We start from the raw sequence: 24,075 nt of genomic DNA, 5'->3' as shown, positions 1-24,075 counted from the left end.
TAAACGCCATTCTTTTTCCACCGTGCAAGGCTGGCCGTGTTACTTACGCTGTTACCAGCTAAGGCCTACCGCAAAATAAAAAAGTCACAAACCTCTCAGTGAGTGACACTTCCTCAAGGAAGTCAGATTGTGCTAAAAGGAAATCAGATTGTGCTAATCTTGACGTCTCATCTCAACTAAAAAAAAAAAAGTATTGTTTTCCCAGGTACACAATGCCAAAGAAAACCGCTGCCAAGTCTTAAAAGCAACCATCTCCTAGTGGGTTACCTGGTAGACCCAGGCCCTTCCCAAAGCAAGCCATAAGGGAACTCACATAGAGAAGGGGGAAAGAGAAAGGGAGGGGATCGATGGGTAAAAAGACCCACGACAGAATTTCAAAACAAAAAAAAGTACACATGTATTTTGTCCCAGAGACATCTGCTATGATTTATTAAACTGAAGCCAATAGCGCCCATTCTTAATGAATGAGCTGGCGTAGCTCCAATACACACACGGCACTGACACACAGGCTCAAGGCCTGCAGGGGCCTTTTTTCCCTCTGAGAGACACCTGACAGATCGCAGGTTAATCTTAAACAACTGGAAGCAAGATGTCAACGAGCAGATAAGATGGGCTTGCTCTTTTTTTCCATTCCAGGGGTCGAATTTTTAGGAACTGTTTTATACGAGACATTAACCCGGGAGGTCAGGAAGCCTGATTTCCAGGCCTAAGATGGGCCAGGCGTCTCCCTCCGGGGGCGGGCTCCGCCAGCCACCGAGCTGGTTGCTTGTCCGCCCGCCCCTCCCTCGCCCCCTCGGCATCCTCGGGAGGCCGGCGGCGGGAACAGGGCTGCCCCGGGCCACCTGCCATCTCCTCCGCCACCCTTCCAACAGCTGCTTCAGACTCAGGAGAGGCCGCCCTGGCCCCAGGAGCACGCTGTCAGCTCATTTCTCGACTCGCCGCCCTGCCCAAAGGCGGCTGCAGGAGGGCGCGCGGCGGCGTGGGTGGCAGCGGCGGGAAGCTGCCCGACAGGACCCCTGGCTGAGCCGGCTCCCGTGGATCGCGCGCCGCAGCCGGAGGCGTGAGGCCCGGGCGGCCCGTACCCCGGCCCGGGACCCCAGCCCCGCCGCCCCGCCGCCCCAGCCGACTCGGACGCCCGCCGCCGCCCACTCACCGCCGCACTCGGCAGAGTACTGGTCCCCCCAGTCCCCGGACTGCGGGCTGCAGCCGCCGCCGCCCGCCGGGGCCTCCTGCTGCTGCCGGTGCTGCAGCTCCTGCTTGAGCAGGGAGAGCGGTGAGTAGTGCTCGGTGGCCAGGGCGCCCGGCCGCGGCCCGGCGGACAGAACCCCCAGCAGCAGCAGCAGCAGCAGCAGCAGGACACGCCGGGCGGCGCCCGCGGCGGCCACAGCGCCGCCCCAGAAGCAGCAGCAGTAGCAGCAGCCTGCAGGTGCCATCTTCCCTCAAGGCGCATGTGCGACAGCCCTTGCCCGGCTCTCAGGCCTCCCCGCCTGTAACCCACTGCGGGCAGGTGGACCGTGTAAGGGGGCGGGGCAAGGGGGAGAAGCATTGTGTGCTGGGAATGGTAGTCCCAGCTCGGCCAGCCCCGGGCCGCCTTGCCGGTGCTGGGACTACGAATCCCAATAAGCCCCGCGCGGCGCAAGTCTTCCGGTCTGGCGTCTGACGACTTACTCGCCACAGAATCGGAAACTCTAAACTGCAGTTGAGTGGAAATGGGCAACGGCGGCCGGAGCGGGCTGCAGCAGGGGAAGGGGAACGTGGATGGGGTGGCAGCGACTCCTACTGCTGCCTCGGCCTCCTGCCAGTACAGGTGCATCGAATGCAACCAGGAGGCCAAAGAGTTGTACCGAGACTATAACCACGGTGTGCTGAAGATAACCATCTGTGTGAGTTGTCAGGTGTGGGGTGTCCTTGAGAAGAAAATGGCGCGGCGGGATTTGGGGACCGCGAGGAGCAGGGTCCTCTGATACAGTCTTTAGTTCGGTAGTTGACATTCCCGCCCGGGGTCTTTGCATGAATATCTGTACTGATAGAGAACTCAGCTACTCGACGGCGCTTTTCTCATACTGGGGCGTATTTGGGTGATATGACCTAAGCCGGAGAACGGACCGGACCGACACACAGAGGTAGATGTGAGCATTTTGCAGAGAAATTTAAAGATCAATTAGGTTGACATTTTGGTTCATGCCAAAGCTACTTCCTTCTAGCTCTTCTCCCTTTGACAGAGAGATGGTACCATCCTTACCCTCCACAACCCATGTTGAATTCACCTACGATGCCTTTTAAAGGTTTCATCAATTGTCGTTATTGGATGTCTACTGTGTACAAAGCACTATGCTAGACGTTGGTGGTACAAAACCCAAAAGTGAGGAAGTAAAAATTCTCATTTCAAGGTGTTCGTAGAATACCTTGAACTTTCTGATGATTTTCCATTTCAGAGTTAAGGCCCGAATCCCTGAACTGGCTTATAAGGCCCTATGGAGTCTCCTGCTACTCTTTCCCTTCTTTATTTTACGGCAGAGAGAATAATCTTATGTTTAAAGAGTCTACAAAGTTGGAGGTTCTTTGGGGGTATTAATTAGCAAAGAACCTGTCACAGAATAGACAGTACATTTTTGTCCCATTTCAGATCTTGTGATTTTCTAATCTCTTTAGTAAATTATGGTCTGTAGTAATATACAAGAGAATTGACAAACTGAGTGTATACCTATATAATCTGTCAGCCACATAACGTTCTGGTGCATACACCCTCAATTTCCTGTTCCTCTCTCAAATGCTTTCCCTCCTTTGTCAAAATGTCAACCCTTGTTAAATCCAACATATTGCCTGGTCTTGTCCCTGTACCCATGCAGCAGCACGTTGCTGGGGGAAAACAAATTTGTGACCATTAACCTCATGTAAGCCTTTCATGATTTCTGGCAATCTTATTTCGGGTTTTTTTTTCTTTCTTTCTTTCTTTTTTTTTTTTTTTTTTTTTTTTTGAGATAGAGTTTCCCTCTGTCACCCAGGCTGGAGTGCGGTGGGGCAATCTCAGCTCACTACAACCTCTGCCTCCTGAGTTCAAGCGATTCTCCTTCCTCAGCCTCCCAAGTAGCTGGGATTACAGGCCCACACCACCACGCTGGGCTAATTTTTATATTTTTAGTAGAGACCAGGTTTCACCATGTTGACCAGGCTGGTCTCGAACTCCTGACCTCAAATGATCCACCCACCTCGGCCTCCCAAAGTGCTGGAGTTACAGGCATGAGCCACTGTGAAAACAGAAGAGAACTTCCACCAGGTTTGCAACAACATAAACCCAATACTAGCATTTGTTATTTCTTTACTGTACTGTCTTCTGCCTTCTGCTGGATCATTCCCACCAGCATGCATACTGTTACTTCTTCCATCAAAAAAAAAAAAAAAAAAAAAAAACCAACACCACCAACAAAATACACTTGCTGCCACTTCCCCCTTTAGCTTCTGCTCTTTTTCTTCTTAATTAGAAAGCAGACCTTCTAAGGTGTGTTTGTACTATTTCCTTTCCTAGTTTCTCTTGAACCTGCTTTAGTCACGTTCCCACCCGCATTTCATTAGAAACTGTTCTTGTTAAGATCACCACTTCCACTTTGCTAAATCCAGTAGTCGATTCTCAGTTAATGATCAGCAGCATTTTACCTCATTACTTCTTCCTCCTTGAAATGCTGTGTGCGCTTCCCAGGATTCAGTGCTCTTCCTTTTGTCTTCTTACTTCACTGGCTATTACCCCTCAATCTCCTTTCTGCTTTTGCTTCACCTCCCTTACCTCTTAATCATGGTGTATTCCAAGGCATAGTCATCGTGCCTCCTTCTGTCTGCATGCTTTCCCTTGAAGACCTCATTCTGTCTCATGGCTTTAAATACCGTCAAAATTTTGACAATTTCCAAATTTCTATTTCTACCCTGAACCTCTTCCCTGAACTCCAGACTTAAATGTCCAACTACCTACTTGACTTCTCCACTTGGATTTCAATAGACAGCTCAAATATACCCATCACAGTTAGTGGCAACTTTACCATTTTAACTCCTAAGACCAAGAAACCTTGGTGTCATCCCTATTTCTACTTTTCTACTCTTCCTCTCACATCCCATATTCAGTTATTCAGCAAATCCTGTTCTGTCTTCAAATTATGTTCAGGATCTACTACTCACTACTCCTGCTGCTACAATCCTCATCCAAGCCACCATCATGTCTACCTGAACTATTGTTGTAACTCCTATCTGGTCTCCCTACATCATCCTTGCACCTCTTCAGTCTTCTCTCCACAGAGTAGCCAGGGACTGATCCTTTAAAAATGTAATTTAGATCATATCATCTCTTTGACCAAAACTTTCTGATGATTTTCCATCTCAGAGTTAAAGCCCATATCCCTGAACTGGCTTATAAGACCCTGTAGAGTCTCCTGCTACTCTTTCCCTTCTTTATTTTACAGCAGTCCCACTGGCCTCCTGGTGTTTCTCAAACCAGGCAGGTTCCTTCCTCAAGGCCTTTGCACAATGCGTGGAGCACTCTTCTATCAGGTATCTGCATGACTAATTCCCTTACCTCCTTCAAACATCTCAGAGAGTCTACTCTGACTACCCTATTGAAAAGTATGATGTGCTTCCCAGCTTTATCTTTCTCTATAGCACCTATCTTCTTGTAATCTTGTTTATAATTGACTTAATGTTGTGTGTCTTCTCCTACTGGAAAGTAAGCTACACAAGGACAGACATTCTGTCTGTTTTATCCATTAATGTATCTGTATCACCCAGAACAGCGACTGACATTTAGTAGCCACTCAGTAAATATCTGTTGAATAAATGTATCACTTCCAGGTTTTTAGATTAGCATATGCTTGGCCATCCAGGTAGGAGGAAGAGAACAAGATCTTATATGTGGTCTAAACTTAATAACTTTTGGACTGGTCCAATTAAATGGTCCATTTGGAAGATGATAACCACATAACTGAATATGGTCTGAAGAAAAGCTGGTATTTGTATATGCATTTTAGTTAGTAGTCTTTAATAATACAAAAAGTCTCTTTTTGTTGGCATTAAGCTAACAAAATCCCTTTGCTGAACAACAGGTGTTTATTTTGTTTATGGAAAGGCAAAATAATTATTGGATAGCTGTTTAGGTCAACATTCACTTCCCCCCTCCACTTTGTTCCCTAACGTCATACTCTTTCTCCCAAGAGATGGACTTTGGAGTTATATTTGGAATATTGAATGGTGGCACAGTACTTTATGGATTCGTTATTGTCCACAGTCATTCCATAATGAGACGGAGTGTCTAATGGCCTTGTCGCTATCATGCTAATGCATACTAAACTTTAGGCCATAATAGCACGACTCAGGGAAAATCATTTTGTTGATGCCAGACTAAAAATTAAACCATGAAGCGATGAATTATTGTAAAGGCTCTCCAACCTCTGAGATACAAAAAGTAAGAAGTTTTTAGACATTAGACCATGTGTTGTGACATAATCTCCAGAGTTTCTAAGTGGTTACTCATATATACTTTGGTCTCTTCCCTGCCAAACTTGGAGTCAGCAAGGTCCTCAGCCTGATCGCCCACCTGTATTTTTCATCCCAATCTCCTTGCCTTTTGCTCTGCTTGTTTCTTCACTGCCATTCCTCCCAGCTTGCCTTTCTGTGTTTCTCTGACTTTCCTCTAATACATCATGTGTCCCTTGCTTTTAGCCAATCCTGCTGCTTCAGCTCTTCACAATTTATTATAAGTATGCTTAAAGATACAGTACTTTCGGCCGAGCACGGTGGTTTATGCCTGTAATCCCAGTACTTTGGGAGGCCAAGGCAGGCGGATCACGAGGTCAGGAGTCCAAGACCAGCCTGACCAACACGGTGAAACCCCATCTCTCTAAAAATACAAAAATTAGCCGGGCTTGGTGGCGAACTCTTGTAATCCCAGCTACTCGGCAGGCTGAGGCAGGAGAATCGTTTGAACCCGGGAGGCGGAGGTTGCAGTGAAGCTGAGATTGCGCCACTGCACTCCAGCCTGGACGACAGAGTGAGACTCCGTCTCAAAAAAAAAAAAAAAAGATACAGTACTTTTTATTTGCTATAGGGCTTGGCTTATTTTAAGTGCACAGATATTTAATAAATTCATTATTATGTTAACAAAACAAAACTCCTGTAGGAGTCTCCTAAGTTTCCATTTCCTTCAGCACTACAGCATTCGGCTCCCACCCTTGGGATCCTAGATGCAAAGATGAATAAGACACAGCCCTACCCTTGAGGAGCTTAAAGACTTAAAGAAGGGAAGGGAATGCTCCTAGAGATGACAGGAAGGAAACAGCAGGAATATTTAAGAAAAAAATTGGTTTGGCCGATTTATATTCTAAAAGATATCTGATTCATTAGGCGTTGGAGAACACAGCAGGACACAGGAAGTCATATCCATGTTTAGACAGGTGGTGGAAGCAGCCTGAATTCCCAGAGTATGCTTGGTCCTTGTGTTGTAGGGGTTCTTTAGAGGAAGATTTTTCTCTTTTCAGGATACTTGCCTGTAAAGTAGTAAATGAAACAATTTTGCCAAAATAAGAAACATAAGAAACATAGTTGCTAAATCTGGGCAGGCATGATGATTCACACCTGTAATCCCAGCACTGTGGGAGGCTAAATCGCAGATCAGTTGAGGTCAGTTCAAGACCAGCCTGGGCAACGTGGTGAGACCACCCCCTGCCCCCCACCCATCTATACTAAACTACAAAAATCAGCTGGGCATGGTTGCACGCGCCTGTAGCCCCAACTACTCAGGAGGTTGAGGTGGGAGAATCGCTTGAGCCCGGGAGGCAGAGGCTGTAGTGAGACAAGATCCCGCCACTGCACTCCAGGCCTAGGCGACAGAGTGAGACCTTGTCTCAAAAAGGAAAGAAAAGAAAAGAAACATATATACTAAATTGAATAAATACAACTCCCAGTGGTCTGTTTTGGGATGTCTACATTTGTTTGTTTCGTGTGTGTGTGTGTGTGTGTGTGTGTGTGTGTGTGTGTGTGTGTGTAGTTTTCCTCTTCACATTCAAGGTGAAGGCAGAGGGAAAGGAAGTTGCAAGCAGCACTTAAGGGAAAAGCAAATAATAGAGGGAGAACAAGGAAAGTGAGGTGTAAACTTGTTGTGCCCAGGGGTGTTAGAGAGAACGCCACACTTTGAGACGAATTAAGAGTCCTTTATTAAGCCGGCGGCCAAAGAGACGGCTAATGCTCAAAATTCTCTCGGCCCCGAGGAAGGGGCTTGATTAACTTGTATACCTAGGTTTAGGAAGGGGAGGGGGACTCAAATGCAATAGTTCTACAGAAGTAAAAACATGCAAGAATCAAAAGAAGCAAAATGGTTACAGAGAGATAACTTAAAAGACAAATGGTTACAAGAAGAGCAACGGTACCAGGTGCAAGGTTCTAAATCTTTCATTATAATTAGATATAGGGTCTATGCCGGACACGAATTCAAGGTTTTATGTTGTTATCTCTTTGAGAAAAATCCTGGGAACTTCCTACATTGTTGGTGTTAGTACCTTATAAGTTCATTGGGCTCTCTTGAAATGCTGAGGATCTGTTTACCCAGGCCAACTCCTTACGGAAGGGGGTTGGGTAAGGAGCCCTTAGTGTCTTGTAAATTAAGGGGTCAATTGGAGTTTGTCCGGCCTTCCCAGCTAGAGAGAGTCTTATTTACATGAGAAGCAAGGCTAGGTGATTGAAGAGACAAGCAGGACAAAATTCAAAGTAACGAGTTAGAGTGAAAACAAGGTTAGGCATTTCAAACTGACTGAGAGGGAACCAGCAAACTTTAATGACTTCTCAGCATTTATAAAACATGCCGAATGCTAAGAAGGGAAATGGGCAAAGCACATAGCATATCACATACTACCAGAAGCTGCCTCCTCTGTTTGATTTCATATCACCCTGTGCTTATCCGGTCGTAGCCGTTGGATGTTACATAGTCTGATGACTGGTCATCAGACCATATCATAGAGGCATGTTTGTCTTCTGCTTCTAAACTGTTAGGTCCTTGAGGATAGAAACTGTGGCTGAAGGTGAATATCTAGCACCTTGGAAGTTCCTGGTCCATAAAATGGCCAAGAAAAGAGAGCGATTGTTATACATGTAATAGCCACTCCAAAGACATTTGTCAAACAAATAAATGCAAAAGGAATAACAGCTGCTGTGTCTCCTGGTGCTGGTTTCTGCCTGCCTCCTTCCAAGTATTGTGCAGATCCCCAGCCTTAGACTTGTGATGCTGTCCAAAAACGGGTTTTAGAGAATATTTAAAGGACAGAGAGAGGACCCCTGACTTCTTAGGGTTTCCATTTTAACATGAAGCAGCCTCTCTGGTGTCCCAGTCTTGCATGTAGAAAGGAAGGAGATGTGTTCCATGTGAGTAGCCAAGGGAGACCTATCAAACAGCTCTTTGTCATGGACATGGAATTTCTGATTTTGGGGCTTCTGTTTCGATTCTGGCTTACTCCCTGCTCAGGTAAAGAACTGCAAAAACATTAACTCCTTATGCCTCAGTTTGATTAAGCAGATTTTTTTTTTTTTTTTGAGACGGAATCTCGCTCTGTTGCCCAGGCTGGAGTGCAGTGGCGTGAACTCAGCTCACTGCAAGCTCCGCCTCCTGGGTTCACGCCCCATTCTCCTGCCTCAGCCTCCCGAGTAGCTGGGACTACAGGCACCCACCACCACACCCTCCTAATTTTTTTTTTTTTTTTTTTTTTAGTGGAGATGGGGTTTCTCCATGTTAGCCAGGATGGTCTCGATCTCCTGACCTCGTGATCCACCTGCCTCGGACTCCCAAAGTGCTGGGATTATGGGCGTGAGCCACCACACCTGGCCCTGATTAAGCACATTTAAGTTTGAGGTAACAGCACATCTCCCTTCATTGGATCACTCGGTAACTGGAAAACATACCTATTCTTGTAATGACACAAATGAAGTGGAGAAGCTATTTAAATTGGGAACACATCCAATGTTTTATTACATTTGAATTGCAGGGTCAGTATTCTTCAGTGCACTTCATTTTTCTTCCACCACTTTAATGTAATTAAAAGGCCAGCCTAGAATGTTTTTATACTCGCAACTCTTCTATTTTATCATCTCAAAGTTTCCAAATGTTATGCGTTTGAATTGTAGCCATTCCAGTAGTCCCCATTCTTTTTGGGGGATACGTTCCAGGACCCACAGTGAGTGCCTGAAACCACAGATAGTATGGAAACCAATTACCATCAGTTGGAACACGTTTCTGTTCATGCCTTGCACCCGCAAATGTAATACTTTTCCTATCTTTTTTTTTTTTTTTTTTTTTTTTTTTGAGAGAGAGACCGAGACAGGGTCTTGCTTTGTTGCCCAGGATGGGCTCAAACTTCTGGCTTTAAGCGATCCTCTCACCTCGGACTCCCAAAGTGCTGGTATTACAGATGTGAACCATGGCACCTGGCCCTGCCTTTTCCATCTTAGCACTTCTCACATACTGTGGCCTTAATTTTTGCAGTTTGAAATGCCACAGCAAAACTAGCACAATTTCTTTTCTTTACAGTTGCACAGGTAGAAGATTCATTCTTACTGTAGATCTTTTTTTTTTTTTTTGGCTTATTTTTTTTCTTTTATTATTATTATTATTATTATTATTATACTTTAGGTTTTAGAAGGGGAACATCACACTTACCGTAGATCTTAACCTCAGCATAAGATTGGTTTTTCCTTATCAGTCGAGAACTTTCACCTTTTCACTTAAAGCATTTTACAGCTTCTCTTTGGCTGTAAAATTGCCAGCATCACTACTCTCGTGCTTTGGGGCTATTATTAAGTCAAAGAAGGGTGACTTGAACCACAAGCACTGCAGTACTGCAATCCTCAATCCTGTTAACCTGGACAGCGACTAGATGACTAACAGGCGGGGAGCATCTGCAATGTGGACACACTAGACAAAGGGATGATTCACATCCCGGACAGTGGAGCAGGACAGCATGCAATTTAAAACTTATTTCTGGATTTTTCCATATAATATTTTCAGAATGCTGTTGACCTCGGGTTACAAACTGCAGAAAGCAAAACTGTGGCTTTCAGGGAGGACTGCTGTAGTTTTATAAAGTGCATAGTAGCATTGATGCAACTTTGTGAATAGTACTGCTTTAGAGGTCACATTTCTAATGAGCTTTTTTGTGTATACCTGCATTTTTTATGTTCTAATGATGTTGGAATTTGGTAACATTATAGTCACATGTGTCTAGAGAATCTGAACTCTAAATTGGTGACCCTTCAGGGGGGAATAAAGCCATTTAATGTGAATTGCTAAGAGCCAAGGGAGCCTTGATTTTGGAACCTAGAGCTAGGCTGCACAGCCCAGTTCCTTACACAGCCCAGCCATCTCCATTGTCGCTACTCTAGCAGAGAAAGACCATTTTCTTTCCATATCCTTGATGTTACTGGAGAAAAACCCAGGCTTCCCCTGTTATTGGCCACCTTAGGATCTTTGGGATCATGCCCCATTCTTCACCTACTTGCAGCTCTCAGTAGTTCTGGGGACAAGGTAACTGCTGAGTACTTTTCTCCAAATCATGTGCCAAGAACCATAAAGTCAGGGGCATCTAGCCAAGAGGCAACAATTTATCAATGAAAGTGCATTATAAATATATTTATTTTATAATAATTCCTACAAATTGAATGTGGAATTGGACATAGAGTCTCTATAGATTGAAAGTAAAATCTTCTGGAATACTTTCCTGCCTAAACTCAGTCTTTAAATTAGATATATTTTTAGCTTCTTGAATATGAGGTTAAAATATTAATATTCCTAGCCTAGAAGATTATATTTAGTCCTTTCTGAAACCCTTTCTTATATAGATGAACATTTTGTATCTGAATGGAAGTTTATATAAATAATTGCTAATATGGCCATATTGCTATATGTGTCCAAAATAGACTCTGCTGTTTTGAAATCCTTGAGGATTTCAGAAAGTATACATTTGCTTGTTCTAATATTATCTTGCATTATTTCAGAAATCCTGCCAGAAACCTGTAGACAAATATATCGAGTATGATCCTGTTATCATCTTGATTAATGCTATATTGTGCAAAGCTCAGGCCTACAGACATATTCTTTTCAATACTCAAATAAATGTAAGTTGTGATAATTTTATTTTTTAAGTTTATTTGATGCTGTTGCATTTTAAAAGAATAATAAGAATTTTAAACAGAAGTAAAGAATATTATAAAAGAGGAAAAGAAATTGTAATGGGAGAGTGGGTCTTTTATTGCAACATATCTGGAAGTTTCTGGAAATAATAGATGTAGATTTTAAAATGTGCACAATGCTTAGTGAGTGTTTAAGAATGTGGTCACTGGCAGGAAACTGACAAGCCATAATCTGAATTACCTGCTAATAAATTGAAACAATCATCACTGGTTTTTAACAGAATACAATTAGACATATCCAGGTAGGGAAAGAATTATACCTAAATGAGGTAAGCAAACATTAAAAGAGAAATTTTTTAAAAAACATAATTTATTGCATTTTATACTTTGCTATTAAAGGAATGTATAAGGTAAATAACATTCAGTTTATTCAAAGTCCTGATTTATAAAATTGAATTTTTCAAAATAAACTTTTAGTTTATTGAATTGTGAACTCTTTAATAGTTTGGGTAGAGTTGACAGATAAGATACAAGACAGTCAATTAAATTTGAGTTTCATATATACCATGAATTAATTTTTTAGTATAAGAATGTCCCAAATATTGCACGGAACATACTTATACAATAAAAATTTATTCATGGTGTATGTGAAACTCAAATTTAACTGGGTGTCCCGTTATTTTATTTATTTATTTATTTATTTTTGAGATGGAATCTTGCTCTGTCACCCAGGCTGGAGTGTAGTGGTATGATCTCGGCTCACTGTAGTCTCCACCTCCTGGGTTCAGGTGATTCTCCTGCCTCAGCCTCTCAAGTAGCTGGGATTACAGGCACGCATTACCATGCCCAGCTAATTTTTGTATTTGTAGTAGAGGTGAGGTTTCACCATGTTGACCAGGCTAGTCTGGAACTCTTGACCTCAAGTGATCCTCCCACCTCAGCTTCCTAGAGTATTGGGATTACAGGCATGAGACACTGTGCCCAGCCTCTTCCTCACTTTATATTGATGGAGAAAGTTCAATCTGAAGGAGGAATACATAGAAAAAAGCCAATTTCTGTTGCCTAGTATTTTTTATTTTAGCCAAAATTTCAGACTCTTAAGAACTTCCAGGTTTTAATTGTTCTCTTTTAATATATTGAGTCATATTCATCCAGCCGGAGATATTTTTTTAAAATTGATGTTCAGACTAATAGTTTCTTATTCAATATCATGGAATCTTCAGATTAAATCTGTTCTCTTATTGCTGTTCCCACATATACATGAATCACATAAATTTTTTGCTTGATTCTGTGTAAAGGACAGAAGTCAAAAATGTATAATGAAAGGTGAACTATTATTTAAAGCAGTGATTCTTAACTAGGGGTGCACATTAGAATCCCCCCAGAACTGTTTCAAAATATGGATGTCTATGTTGTACTATGAAGATTCTGAATCAGGACCGGGGCTGAGACATTTAAATTTTGAAAAAAATCTCCCCATGTACTTCTGATGGACATTGCTGATTAAAACTCACTGATTACAAAATGACTACAATTAGCCACTTAATTGGGCAGTTCTGAATCTGAAAAGTGACTAGGTGGGATGCCACAAATACTCTGTGCCTGTTGAAATTAGTGCAACTGTTTCCTTACCTAATTGAATGGCAATGTCTTTGACTATCAGATCCATGGAAAACTCTGCATATTTTGTTTGCTTTGTGAAGCATACCTGAGGTGGTGGCAGCTTCAAGATTCCAACCAGAATACTGCCCCTGACGACTTGATCAGATATGCTAAGGAATGGGATTTCTATAGAATGTTTGCGATTGCTGCTTTAGGTAAGGAGATGCCACGCTTTCCATTCTTAGTTAACTATTCTTACTTAACTAATCTGGTTAAAACTAAGACATGTAGTCTTAATCGTCGGTAAGAAGAGCTAGTTAATACGGGACTTAAGATGAAATTTTCAGCTCTACCACTACTAACCTACGAAGTGAGTGTGTTTGAATCACCTGCTTTTTAAAAATTTGTTACCACATATATGGTATAGAAATAGTTATGCTTATCGGATTAGAAAGTTTCATAAAATAGTTTGAAGCACAAAATTGTTGATAAAATTCTTTTATTTTTATTATTATATATTTTTTAAGACAGGGTCTCACTCTGTTGCCTAGGCTGGAGTGCAGTGGCACAGTCACAGCTAACTGCAGCCCTGAACTCCTGGGCTCAAGCAAGCCTCCTGCCTCGGCCCCCCAGGTAGCTGGAACCACAGGTATGCACCACCACACTATGCACCACCTCCAGCTAATTTTTGTATTTTTTGTTGAGATGGGGGGGGTCTTTCCGTGTTGCCCAGGCTGGTCTTGAACTCCTGGGCTCAAGCAGTCCTCCCACTTCAGCCTCCCAAAGTGCTGGGATTACAGGTGTGAGCCACTGTGCCTGGCCAATAAAATTCTTAATGTTTAAGTTTTGATTATCCAGTCTGAAAGTTAGCTAGGTCCTATCTTTATTAATAGAGGTAATTGCCAGACATTACCCAATGTATTGTACTAATTGCATTATACTAATGCAGTGTATTTAATAGGGTTTGGTATTTTTTGTTACTTGTTACTTATCTGAGCGCATGCAGGGAATTTGGCTACTCCTCAAAATTCCTTAAGTTCAGGAAGTGCTTTTCAGAATTTCACTTCATAAGTTATTGTTCTCCTATTGTCAGAATTGTGTTGAGCTAATTTCTGTGACTATTTTATTGCTAGTTCCATGCTTCTCTGCTTCTCAACTCTTTGATTATAATGAAATCTTACTTTAATAATACTAAGTCTCCAGTCCACTCCAATATCACATTTCTGGGCTGTGTGTCTTCTTTTGTCCTCTTTTTTTCTCTATCTGCTCTCGCTCTCTTGGTCATGTAACCTGTCTGCTGAGAACTCTCAAATGTCCATCTCTAATCTAGACCTTTCTCCAGACCTCCAGACTCTGTATCCATCTGCCTTCTCAACATCACCACTTGGATATCTAATAAATCACCATACCCATAATTAAGCTCCTCATCTCTCTGCCTCTACCACAGCCTTCCCCTTCTCGGTTGTAACTCCATTCTTTTAGTTGCATTAACCAGAAAGCCTTGCAGTCATCCCTGATGCCTCTTTGATACCCCATAGTCAGGTCATCAGGAAATCCCATTGGCTCCACCTTCAAAGTAGTTCTACTTTTTTTTTTTTTTTTTTTTTTTGAGACAGTCTCACTCTGTTGCCCAGGCTAGAGTGCAGTGGTGCGGTCTTGACTCACTGCAACCTCTGCCTCCTGGGTTCAAGCAATTCTCCTGCCTTAGCCTCCCAAGTAGCTGGGATTACAGGCACGCACCACCATGCCTAGCTAATTTTTGTATTTTTAGTAGAGACAGGGCTTCACCATGTTGGTCAGCCTGGTCTCGAACTTTGACCTCATGATCCGCCCGCCTCTGCCTCCCAAAGTGCTGGGATTACAGGCATGAGCCACTGCGCCCAGCCACACTTCTACTATTATACTACTACTACTCTCCATTCCCTCCAGGCCTGCCACCCTGTTGCAGGCCACCCTCATCCTTCACCGGCATGACTACAGTAGCCTCCTTGTTTGCTAGCCCAGTTCTCCAACTGTGTATTTGCACGCAACACAGAGTAGTCCTTTTCAACCAAATCAGATCATGTCACTGTTGTGCTAGAACACAGTAGCTCCCCGTTTCACTCAGAGTGCAAGCTGAAGTCTTTACAGCAGGCCTTGTACTGGAATCTGCCCCTCCCACTACATCTCTCATTTTATCCACAGCTGTCATCTCCCATGTCTACTCTGACCCTCCCCATCTAGTTAACTTGCTTCAGAAACACTGGATGAGCTTCCACCTTAAGGCCTCTGAAGTGGCTCTTCCTGTGCCTGGAATGCCTGTCCCCCTGATGCCCAGATGTCTGACTCCTGCATACCCCTCAAGAGTTGGCTAAAATGACACTTTCTCAATGAAGTGTACCCTGATCAGCACTACCACCTCCCCTGACACTCCTGATCTCCTGTTCCGGCTCTACTTTGTTTTTCTTATGGTACTTACCATTTAACGTATCACAGAAGTTATCTTTTGTTAGTGCCTTTCCCCACTAACATATCAACTGAATGAGGTCAGGGCTCTTTGTGTTAGTCACGGTTGTAGCTCAAGCACTTAGGTGCCTGGCCCAGGTGCTTAATAAATATTTGCTCAGCTGATTGAATGAATGATTGCATACATTCATCCACGCACTCTAACTTGAGCAAGTCACCATCAGTTACACTCGGTGATTATTCATTCACTATTCATTATTATTCATTCCCTTAAGAAATATTTTTAAATACTTATTAGGTGCCAGTTACTACTTTAGGTGCTAGAGATATATCCATGGAAAATACATAGAAAAATCTCCGCCTCCATTATTAAGTAATTACTAAGGCTTATGACAGCTTAACTGCCATGATGTCCAGTCTATCGATAATTTTGTATACAATTTGGACTTTGCAACAATTTAAAATATTTGAAATATACAAAAGAATATGTTAACCTTTTTATCTGATGAAACATAATACTACTAAAAACATCCTTGAGCACATCATCTAGCCCAAGAACTAGAACCTAATATGATTTTAAACTTTAAAGCAAAGCCTCTTAAAATTTTTTTTTAATTTTTATTTTTTTAAGAGTGAAGGTCTTGCTCTGTCACCGAGACTAGAGTGCAGTGGCACAGTCATAGCTCACTGCAGCCTGGAGCTCCTGGGCTCAAGGGATCCCCCTGCCTCCGTCTGCTGAGTAGCTGGGACTACAGGTACATGCTACTGTGCCTGGCTAATTTAAAAAAAAAAATTTATGTAAAGGCAGTATCTTACTCTGTTGCCTAGGTTGGTCTTGAACTCCTGGGCTCAAACAGTCCTCCCATATGGGCCTCCCAAAGTGCTAAGACTGCAGGCATCAGCCACTGCTCCTGGCCCTTCTTAAAATTTCCAAAGATAAACTGTTATATGTCCATATTTTGTATATACTATTAAAAACCAGGCTTGTTTTTAAATGGGTTGGAATTCCTATAGCAGCTACTCTGTAGTAGATATTTTGATGCTTAATCAGAAGTTCCTTTCTACTATTACTTAACTTTTTTATGTGTCTTAGTCTAATCCCTAATTAGACTATATAGTCCAAAAGAATATCTTGGCCGGGCATGGTACCTCACGCCTGTAATCCCAGCACTTTGGGAGGCCAAGACAGGTGGATTACTTGAGCTCAGAAGTTGGAAACCAGCCTGGGCAACATGGCAATATTCTGTCTTTACAAAAAATACAAAAATTAGCTGGGCATGGTGTCATGTGCCTGTAGTCCCAGCTACTTGAGGGGCAGAGACAGGAGGATCGCTTGAGCCCAGGAGGTCAAAGCTGCAGTGAGTCATGTTCATGCCACGGCACTCTTGCGTGGATGACAAAGACAGACTCTGTCTGAAAAAAATAAAAGAATATCTTACATAAATAAAGCATTTTATAATTTAAAAACTGCTTTTACAGGAATTATTTAATTTTCACAGTCATCCTCTGAGGTAGGTAGGTTAGGGGTTCCCCCATCTATAGCTGCAGAAACATAGATGCATAGATTTTCCCGAAGTCTCACAGTGGGTCACTATCAGCGCTAAGACTGGAAAGTCTCCTGACCCCCTTCAGTGTTTTCCACACTGGAGTATTCTATAGGTAGGTAGCAGCTCCTTCTGAACTGACCTGATTGATGAGAGCCTGAGGGCTGGTGTAGTTCCATAATCTCGTAAATCCTAAATTTTAAAGATGCGGAGGTTATCTAGTCTAGCCTGTCTGGTGCAAGAAATCTTTCTGTGTAGATTCCTGAGAGATGTTGTAGCTTTGAGTGTCTCCAGTGACAGGAGTCAACCCACCATTGTTAGATGGTTCTTGTTATTTGCTGTTCATTCACTATTTATTCATTCAAGGAATTATTTATTATTATTTCTATCCAAAATCCAAGCTTTACAATCTACCTGAGTAGATTCTTGTAGCTGACAAGCCTTTTAGTTATTTTGAAGGGAGATAGCATGTCTCCCTTGAAGAGTACATCATATTTCATGGAGGTTAACCATCCTAATTTTTTTTTTTTTTTTTGAGACGGAGTCTCGCTCTGTCGCCCAGGCTGGAGTGCAGTGGGCAATCTCGGCTCACTGCAAGCTCTGACTCCCGGGTTCACACCATTCTCCTGCGTCAGCCTCCCGAGTAGCTGGGACTACAGGCGCCTGCCACCACGCCCGGCTAATTGTTTTGTGTATTTTTAGTAGAGATGGGGTTTCACCGTGTTAGCCAGGATGATCTCGATCTCCTGACCTTGTGATCCGCCCACCTCGGCCTCCCAAAGTGCTGGGATTACAGGCATGAGCCACCGTGCCCGGCCCCTAAATTATTTTTATTGATCCTAATCACCTACATTTGGAACCTCTTTAGTTTGGCTTTATTAAGTTTAAAAAAGAGGATAGTTGTTTCTGCTGTAATATAATACGTGTGTCCAGAGAAACCTGATTCTGCAGAAACCTAAACTGCTAATAACATAGCTTATATGGGAAAAAATAAAATGAGGGACTGGCCACTCAGAATGGATACAGTTGGGTAATCAGATGACTAACAATCCTAATAAAAATTACAGCACAGTTAAAAGAGATGTTAAATTCCTAGTTAATAGAAGCTGAACAGATTGTGCTGTGTTCTGACTGTAGGACACAGTGGAACTATTGCTGCTGCTGATCTGGACTCTGTCATATGAATACTTTCTGGAAGTGTAAGGAATTGCATTTTAAAATGTTGTTAAAATGAGTAAAGGAAGTCTCAGTTAACAATATTAAAAAATCATGTGGATAATAGGCACTTAAGTAACGGAAGAATGCACAAAGAAAAATGTCTTCCTGTGTTATCCCATTCTTAGGATAGGTCCCATCTTTCAGACTGAAAAGCCTCCATTCTCCTGTTTTATTCTTTGGAGATCTCTTACACTGAAGATGTTTAAGCAGAATCTTCCTTCCTTCAAGGAACTTCAGAAAGTTGATGATTACAATTCTAATGGAGTTACTTTTTCTTCAGTGGATAATGTTTCTGAAATTATACCAGCAGGATCTGATACAAAAGCCAGGGGTTTATTTAAAAAAACAAAAAACAAAAAGAAGAAGAAAAAGAGATTGTGATCTTGAGAAAGTATTTCTTATGAAGTCAGCTGATAAGCTGTATTTTAGAATGGTGGTTTATTTGTTTTTAAGGGGATATATTTTGGATTGGGACATTCATACTTTTATTTTCCATTTCTTCTTTAGAACAAACTGCCTATTTTATTGGCATTTTTACCTTCCTGTGGGTAGAACGGCCCATGACGGCGAAAAAAAAGTCCAACTTCATTTTGCTGCTGAAAGCACTATTATTATCTAGCTACGGAAAACTCTTGCTGATTCCAGCTGTCATTTGGGAACATGACTACACACCTCTGTGCCTCAAACTCATTAAAGTATTTGTTCTTACATCAAATTTCCAGGCAATTAGAGGTATGTTTATGTGTTTATTCTGCCTTCTCAGCTTTCAACCCATAAAAAGCTTAAAGCCTTGTTTCTGGGGTGCAGTTTTTATATAACCTGTTGAACACTGGAATTCTTCATCACATAGTAATAATACCTAACACTTCTATAGCACCTTATACATAGCAGGTACTCAGTGTTTGTTACATTTACCCACATAGTACTTTATAGTTTTCAAAATGCTCTCATATGCATCATCTCTGTCCTGTGAGGTTAGTAGAACAGCCATTATTTGATTTTATGAATGAGCTCCTGGGGCCCTGAGGGTTAAGTGACTTGTCCTTAGTTACATGGCTGGGCAGTTATCAAGTCAGGAGAGAATGCTGAGTATCTGCCTCTCAATCCAGGACAATTTCTACTATACCGGGAAGAGCAGCCCTGTGTGTCTTCATTTTTCCCATATATTGTACACAGTGCTATTTTATTTATTTTTATTTTATTTATTTTTTTGAGATAGGGTGTCACTCTGCCACTCAGGCTACAGTGCAGTGATATGATCAGAGCTCACTACAGCCTCTACTTCCTGAGCTCAAGTGATCCTCCCACCTCAGCCTCCTGAAAAGCTGGCCACAGGTATATGCCACCACACCCTGCTAAATTTTTGTGGAGACAGGGTTTCGACATGTTGCCAGCCTGGTCTTGAACTCCTGGGCTCGAGCAGTCTGCCCACCTTGGCCTCCCAAAGTGCTGGGAACAGGCACGAGCCACTGTGCCTGGCCGAAGTCCTATTTTAAATGAACTTATTACCTGATACTTTTTATCAGAATGCTTGTCATCTTGCAAACTGTGATACTGAAAGTATCATTTTGTTGTTGTTGTCGTTATTCTCTTATAGCCTTGGAATTTTTTGTTTTCTCCTTTGATATTCACGAGAATCTGCCGCTTGATATGAGGAGGAGGGGCTCAGTGTTTTGTTGTAAGCAGAGGCTTTGGTTCTCTAAAAACGTGTAGATGGAAAAGTGGGAGAAGGTAACAGCATAGATTAATAAGAACAAACATTGATTTTTCTAAAAACAGCTTTACAAAACAATTCATACTACCCCAAAATTTACATGTCAATATCGTTTCATTAATTCTGAACTTATTGGCTGCCTTCTCGTTTCCAGTGACCCTAAACATCAACCGTAAGCTCTCCTTCTTGGCTGTGTTGAGTGGCTTACTGCTGGAAAGCATCATGGTCTACTTCTTCCAGAGTATGGAATGGGATGTTGGAAGTGATTGTGCCATCTATAAATCTCAGGACTCCTGAAGAGGTACTGAAAGCATGTAGTGTTCATGCATTCAGACATGTAGCCTTCTCAAATTAGACAGATATCATTGTAGAAGAAGTCGGTGCCCTTACATAACCCATTCTCTAGCATCTAACTGCCTCTAGGTCACCCTCATCTTCCTCGAGGACTTTACTACATGGCCCCCAGGGGTCTTTACTTCCTTTTGTCACCCTCTGGGACATCAACATCCATGTTTTTGTTGCTTCTAGGGTCCTATCCTCACAATTTTTCTAACACCTCCACTCCCACCCATTCTACTAGGATTGCAGACTCTAAAACTGTCTCCTACCCTTCCCAACCATTCTCCACCCTCCCTTCCCCCATGCCAGCTTTTTGCTGCCTATCTCACCTCTAGTCTCTTGACCTCTCACTTTCCTCTACTTCTGACCTGCCTTGCCTCTTTTTTAACCACACCTAGAACCTATAGGCTGTGTTGTGCTCTTCTCTGTTAGTACCTTGACATCCATCAGCCTTTTGCCTTCCATCATACACGCTTTGCTAAGGCTGTTTGGGTGAGTCTTGCCACCTGTCTCCTAGAGAGCCTCGCAGTGTTTCCTGAGCAGCCACCTCTGCCAGTGCACAGAACCTCAGAAGATGTCATGCTGCTCCTGTGCCTTCATAGTCACCTCCAGTGACCCTCCCATCAGAGGGCCATACCTCGATTGTTTTGTTCTGGTCGTCCCCTTTGTCTGCTCTGACTTTGCTGAGAATTGAGACCTTTGCAAGTTCCTTAAGCTTCCCTCTTCACGTCAGTTCCTCTTCGGTCTTCCTCCTTTCCTCTTTCTCTCCTTCCTATCTCATGTTGTGCTCAGCTTCCTCTCTGGGGCTGTTTCTGACCTGTGGGTGTTCCCCTCCCTCCAGTCACAACCAGACTGTGGATGGCAGCCTCTGTGTTAGGAAGCAGGACCTTAGGCAGGATCCTGGAAGGCTGGGCCAGAGAGTGAGGAAAACACTGGAGCAGAGGGACGCAGACCCCCGTCAGGGAGAGTTGAGGCGCGCTTTGGTCTCTCCCTCCTCGCTGTTACATCCTCCTTGCAAGTAGCGGCTGAAAGCTTCTCTGCCTGTCCTAACACGCCATCCTCCACTCCGTTGCCTCAATCTCTCTTCATGCCCAGCTAATCCTCCTTTTTGGGTCTTCAGACATATCGCTGCTTCATTGATCCTCTCTCCTGTATAGCAGCTCTCTCCCCTCTGCCTATGTACATGCACAGCTCTTCATTCCAGAACAGTTGATGTAAGTAAGCCTGCTTCCCCTGTTTCTTCACTACCTTTCCTCTTTGTAAAACATACTTTCACCCAGAGTCTCTTGAACCTATGCTCCTAAAATTCACAAGGAGAGCAGGGCACAGTGGCTCATGTCTGTAATCCCAGCACTTTGGAAGGCCAAGTCAGGAAGATGGCTTGAGCCCAGGAGATCAAGACCAGCCTGGGCAACATAGTGAGACCCCATCTTTACAGGAAAAAAAAAAAAAAAAAAAACAATAGCTGGGCATGGTGGCATACACCTGTACTCCCAGCTACTCAGGAAGCTGAGGTAGGATGATTGCTTGAGCCCATGAAGTTAAGGCTGCAGTGAGCTGTGATTGTGCCACTGCACTCTAGCCTAGGTGACAGAACAAGATCCTGTCTCAAAAACAAAAAAATACACAAGGAAGCCAATTCCTGCTTGTTTTCTGAGTCCTCCTCCTCCCTTAGTTCTGCTCCAGAAACCTCTGGCTCTTGGCTCCTCCTGAAACAGGCCACCGAGTCCCTTCCCGTTAGATCTTTCTTCACTGACTTCTTTGCCTGTGCCAGGATTCTGTCCTCAGCCCTCTTCCTTCCCTTCACTGGGCACATAACTGTGCACTTTCCTTCCAGGCCTCATACCTCCAGCTTCCCCTCTCTGCCAGGTCCCCTGCCTCCTACCAGGACGGTCCTGCCATTACCTCAAGTGTCCACGGGTCTGATATGGAATTCGGTGTCACCTGCACTCTCCTGTTGAAGCAGAGTCCTTTTCTGATAGCGTTTCTCTTGAAATGCTCCTCATCTCTTTTCACCCACACCTCACCCTCTCCTGCCTAAAGGTTCTAACACCTCCAAACCAGCCTGCAACCCATATTGCTGCCATGTAAGTCTTCATGGAGCACCATTCCTGGGGGCCTTCTGAATTTTTCCATAATTTCTGATTGCTGACATAGGAGTTTCTTGTGTCTTTCTGAAGAATGTCTTTAGTTTTCTCTGAGCATTAGTGTGGCCCTCCATAATGTCATCATCCTCATTCTTCTCCCCAGGCATGTTCCTACTTAAGTTCCACATCCACCACAGGTCCTCTCTTCTCCAAATTTGCCTTGTGCTCTCCTTAGGTCCTGCAGGGCCCTTGTCTCCACCTAACCAGATACGGTCAGCTTTGCCTCTCCATGGAATAAGTGAAGACTTCCCAAAAACTCCGGTTTGCAGTGCTTACTTTTTCCGTTGACCTCCTAGTGCTCAGCTTAACACCTACAGCAGTCACGTGCCCAAGAACTTCTGACATTGCCCCAGGGTCAGATCTTTGGTTTCTACTTTTCATAAGTGCATCTGCTTGTCTGACAGTCAATTATAATTTATAGTTAGGAAAATAAGGTCACATATCTTGAATCACTTGAAAGCCATTACCCTGTTTTTTATTATCTCATGTTTTATACTTATCTATGTCTGTCTGGTATTAAAATTTCATGTGTTTATGCCTCACTCTCCCAGCCTGTTCAGAAGTCTGGTGCTGGGAGAGGCATGCCTTTGGTTCCTTTGTATCCACCTTAACTCAGGGCCTGCCCTAGTAAGTGTCTGTCCATTTCATTTTCAGCAGAATGTGTCATTCTAAATACATCCTTTATTTTTCACAGTTTTATTCTTCTTTACTGTCTGTGGCATGACCAGCTGTATCTGAAAGAGAAAAGACATGAAATATAAACCAACCTCCTCATTTCTGTTGAGTAAAATGAAGCAAACATTGGAAACACTTTCTGAAAAAGAAAGCAATGATAATAGCAGTGGATACCCACGCCCACAAATGCACCCAAGAGACAAGCCATTTACATACAGATATTCACAGTCACACATAGAAACACCCACATGGACACAAGGAATGTTGCTGCAGAGACTGAATGACATGCAACAGGTGGAAGGTTTATACGTTATACACAAGCCCAGGTAAGCGCTCATAGTTCACACATAATAAAACATCTAGGTTTCATTCCTTTGACATGTTTATATCTTTTTAATTTAAATGTTGTTACTGGCTTAAAATATTTTGTGTTCTTATAATAGAAACGCTTTTAATAAAGTCTTTCAGAATAAACCAAGTTTTTGTAAATTTTCAATTCAATAATTAAGGTAATCTTTAAAATTGGATGATCCAAAAATAAATGATAATGAAAACCACTGAGTTATAGACTTTGCAAGGGTAAATTACATCTGAATAAAGCTGTAATTAAAAACAAATAACACCTCTCCCCTTTCCACTCTCCCTGTTTCATTCATTTGTTCTTTCACTAGTATTCATGCCACACATACTTACTGAGCACCTGCTATCTCTGTGGCAGACCCTGTGGTTACAGGGGTGAATAAGACATGGTCCCCTTGAAGCTTACTGGGCAGTGCTGGATTTGGAAGTATGAGTAGAGAATCACAGTGCAGTGCAATGAAGAGGTGGGGTTAGGGTGCTCGGGCAGTACAGAGTAGCAACACCTATTGCAGCATTTGAAGTTGGGAGGGCTTTGGAGAGGAAGTGGAAAGGAAAGGAACTTTCCAATATCCCTGCTGGAGAGAACAAGAACACATGCTGAATTAGAGGGTGGAGAGTGTGTCGGGGGGTGTGCAGGGCCTGAAAGTACATAGACACCTGGGCGAGGCTCAGCAGTGGGGGCTTTACAGTGACACTAGGAAGTCATGTAAATGTGGGTTATGAAGAGCCTTTTGTAATTTGTCCCCAAGGACTGTGAAACCAGCACAGCTAGTTAAACAGAAGAATCCAAAGATTAGAAAAAATTAATTGGAGTAACATCTCAAAATAGCCACAGGACAGAGAGGACCGTTGACCACCAGATGGAGCCTGTAAGTGTTAAGGG

General features: G+C 43.0%; 2 protein-coding genes across 11 annotated transcripts in view; one reads left to right on the top strand and one right to left on the bottom strand.

Moving 5' to 3' along the window:
• Window positions 1-1,526, bottom strand: part of TTC13 (tetratricopeptide repeat domain 13) — a 73,160-nt gene extending 71,634 nt beyond the window's left edge. For 5 of the 10 annotated variants that reach the window (XM_054561633.2, XM_063724678.1, XM_024255371.2 and 2 more), the window contains exon 1: window positions 1,154-1,508. In XM_054561633.2, coding sequence (XP_054417608.1) covers window positions 1,154-1,433 — 280 coding nt within the window. In that variant the 5' untranslated portion in view covers window positions 1,434-1,508. Of the gene's footprint in view, window positions 1-1,153 lie in introns of all 10 variants that reach the window. The other 5 variants (XM_054561638.1, XM_054561641.1, XM_024255362.3 and 2 more) reach the window with 4 other exon arrangements.
• ARV1 (ARV1 homolog, fatty acid homeostasis modulator) lies at window positions 1,452-23,306 on the top strand. Its single transcript, XM_002809314.5, has 6 exons — window positions 1,452-1,883; window positions 11,014-11,133; window positions 12,812-12,965; window positions 18,465-18,689; window positions 19,826-19,972; window positions 22,852-23,306. Exons 1-5 carry the CDS (start codon window positions 1,710-1,712, stop codon window positions 19,966-19,968), a joined length of 816 nt encoding a protein of 271 aa, XP_002809360.1. The 5' UTR covers window positions 1,452-1,709; the 3' UTR covers window positions 19,969-19,972; window positions 22,852-23,306.
• Window positions 23,307-24,075: the final 769 nt, after the last annotated feature.

The sequence above is a fragment of the Pongo abelii genome, chromosome 1 (assembly GCF_028885655.2).
Source record: "Pongo abelii isolate AG06213 chromosome 1, NHGRI_mPonAbe1-v2.0_pri, whole genome shotgun sequence".
Lineage (NCBI taxonomy): Eukaryota > Metazoa > Chordata > Mammalia > Primates > Hominidae > Pongo > Pongo abelii.
This window is presented reverse-complemented; position numbering and strand designations above follow the sequence as displayed.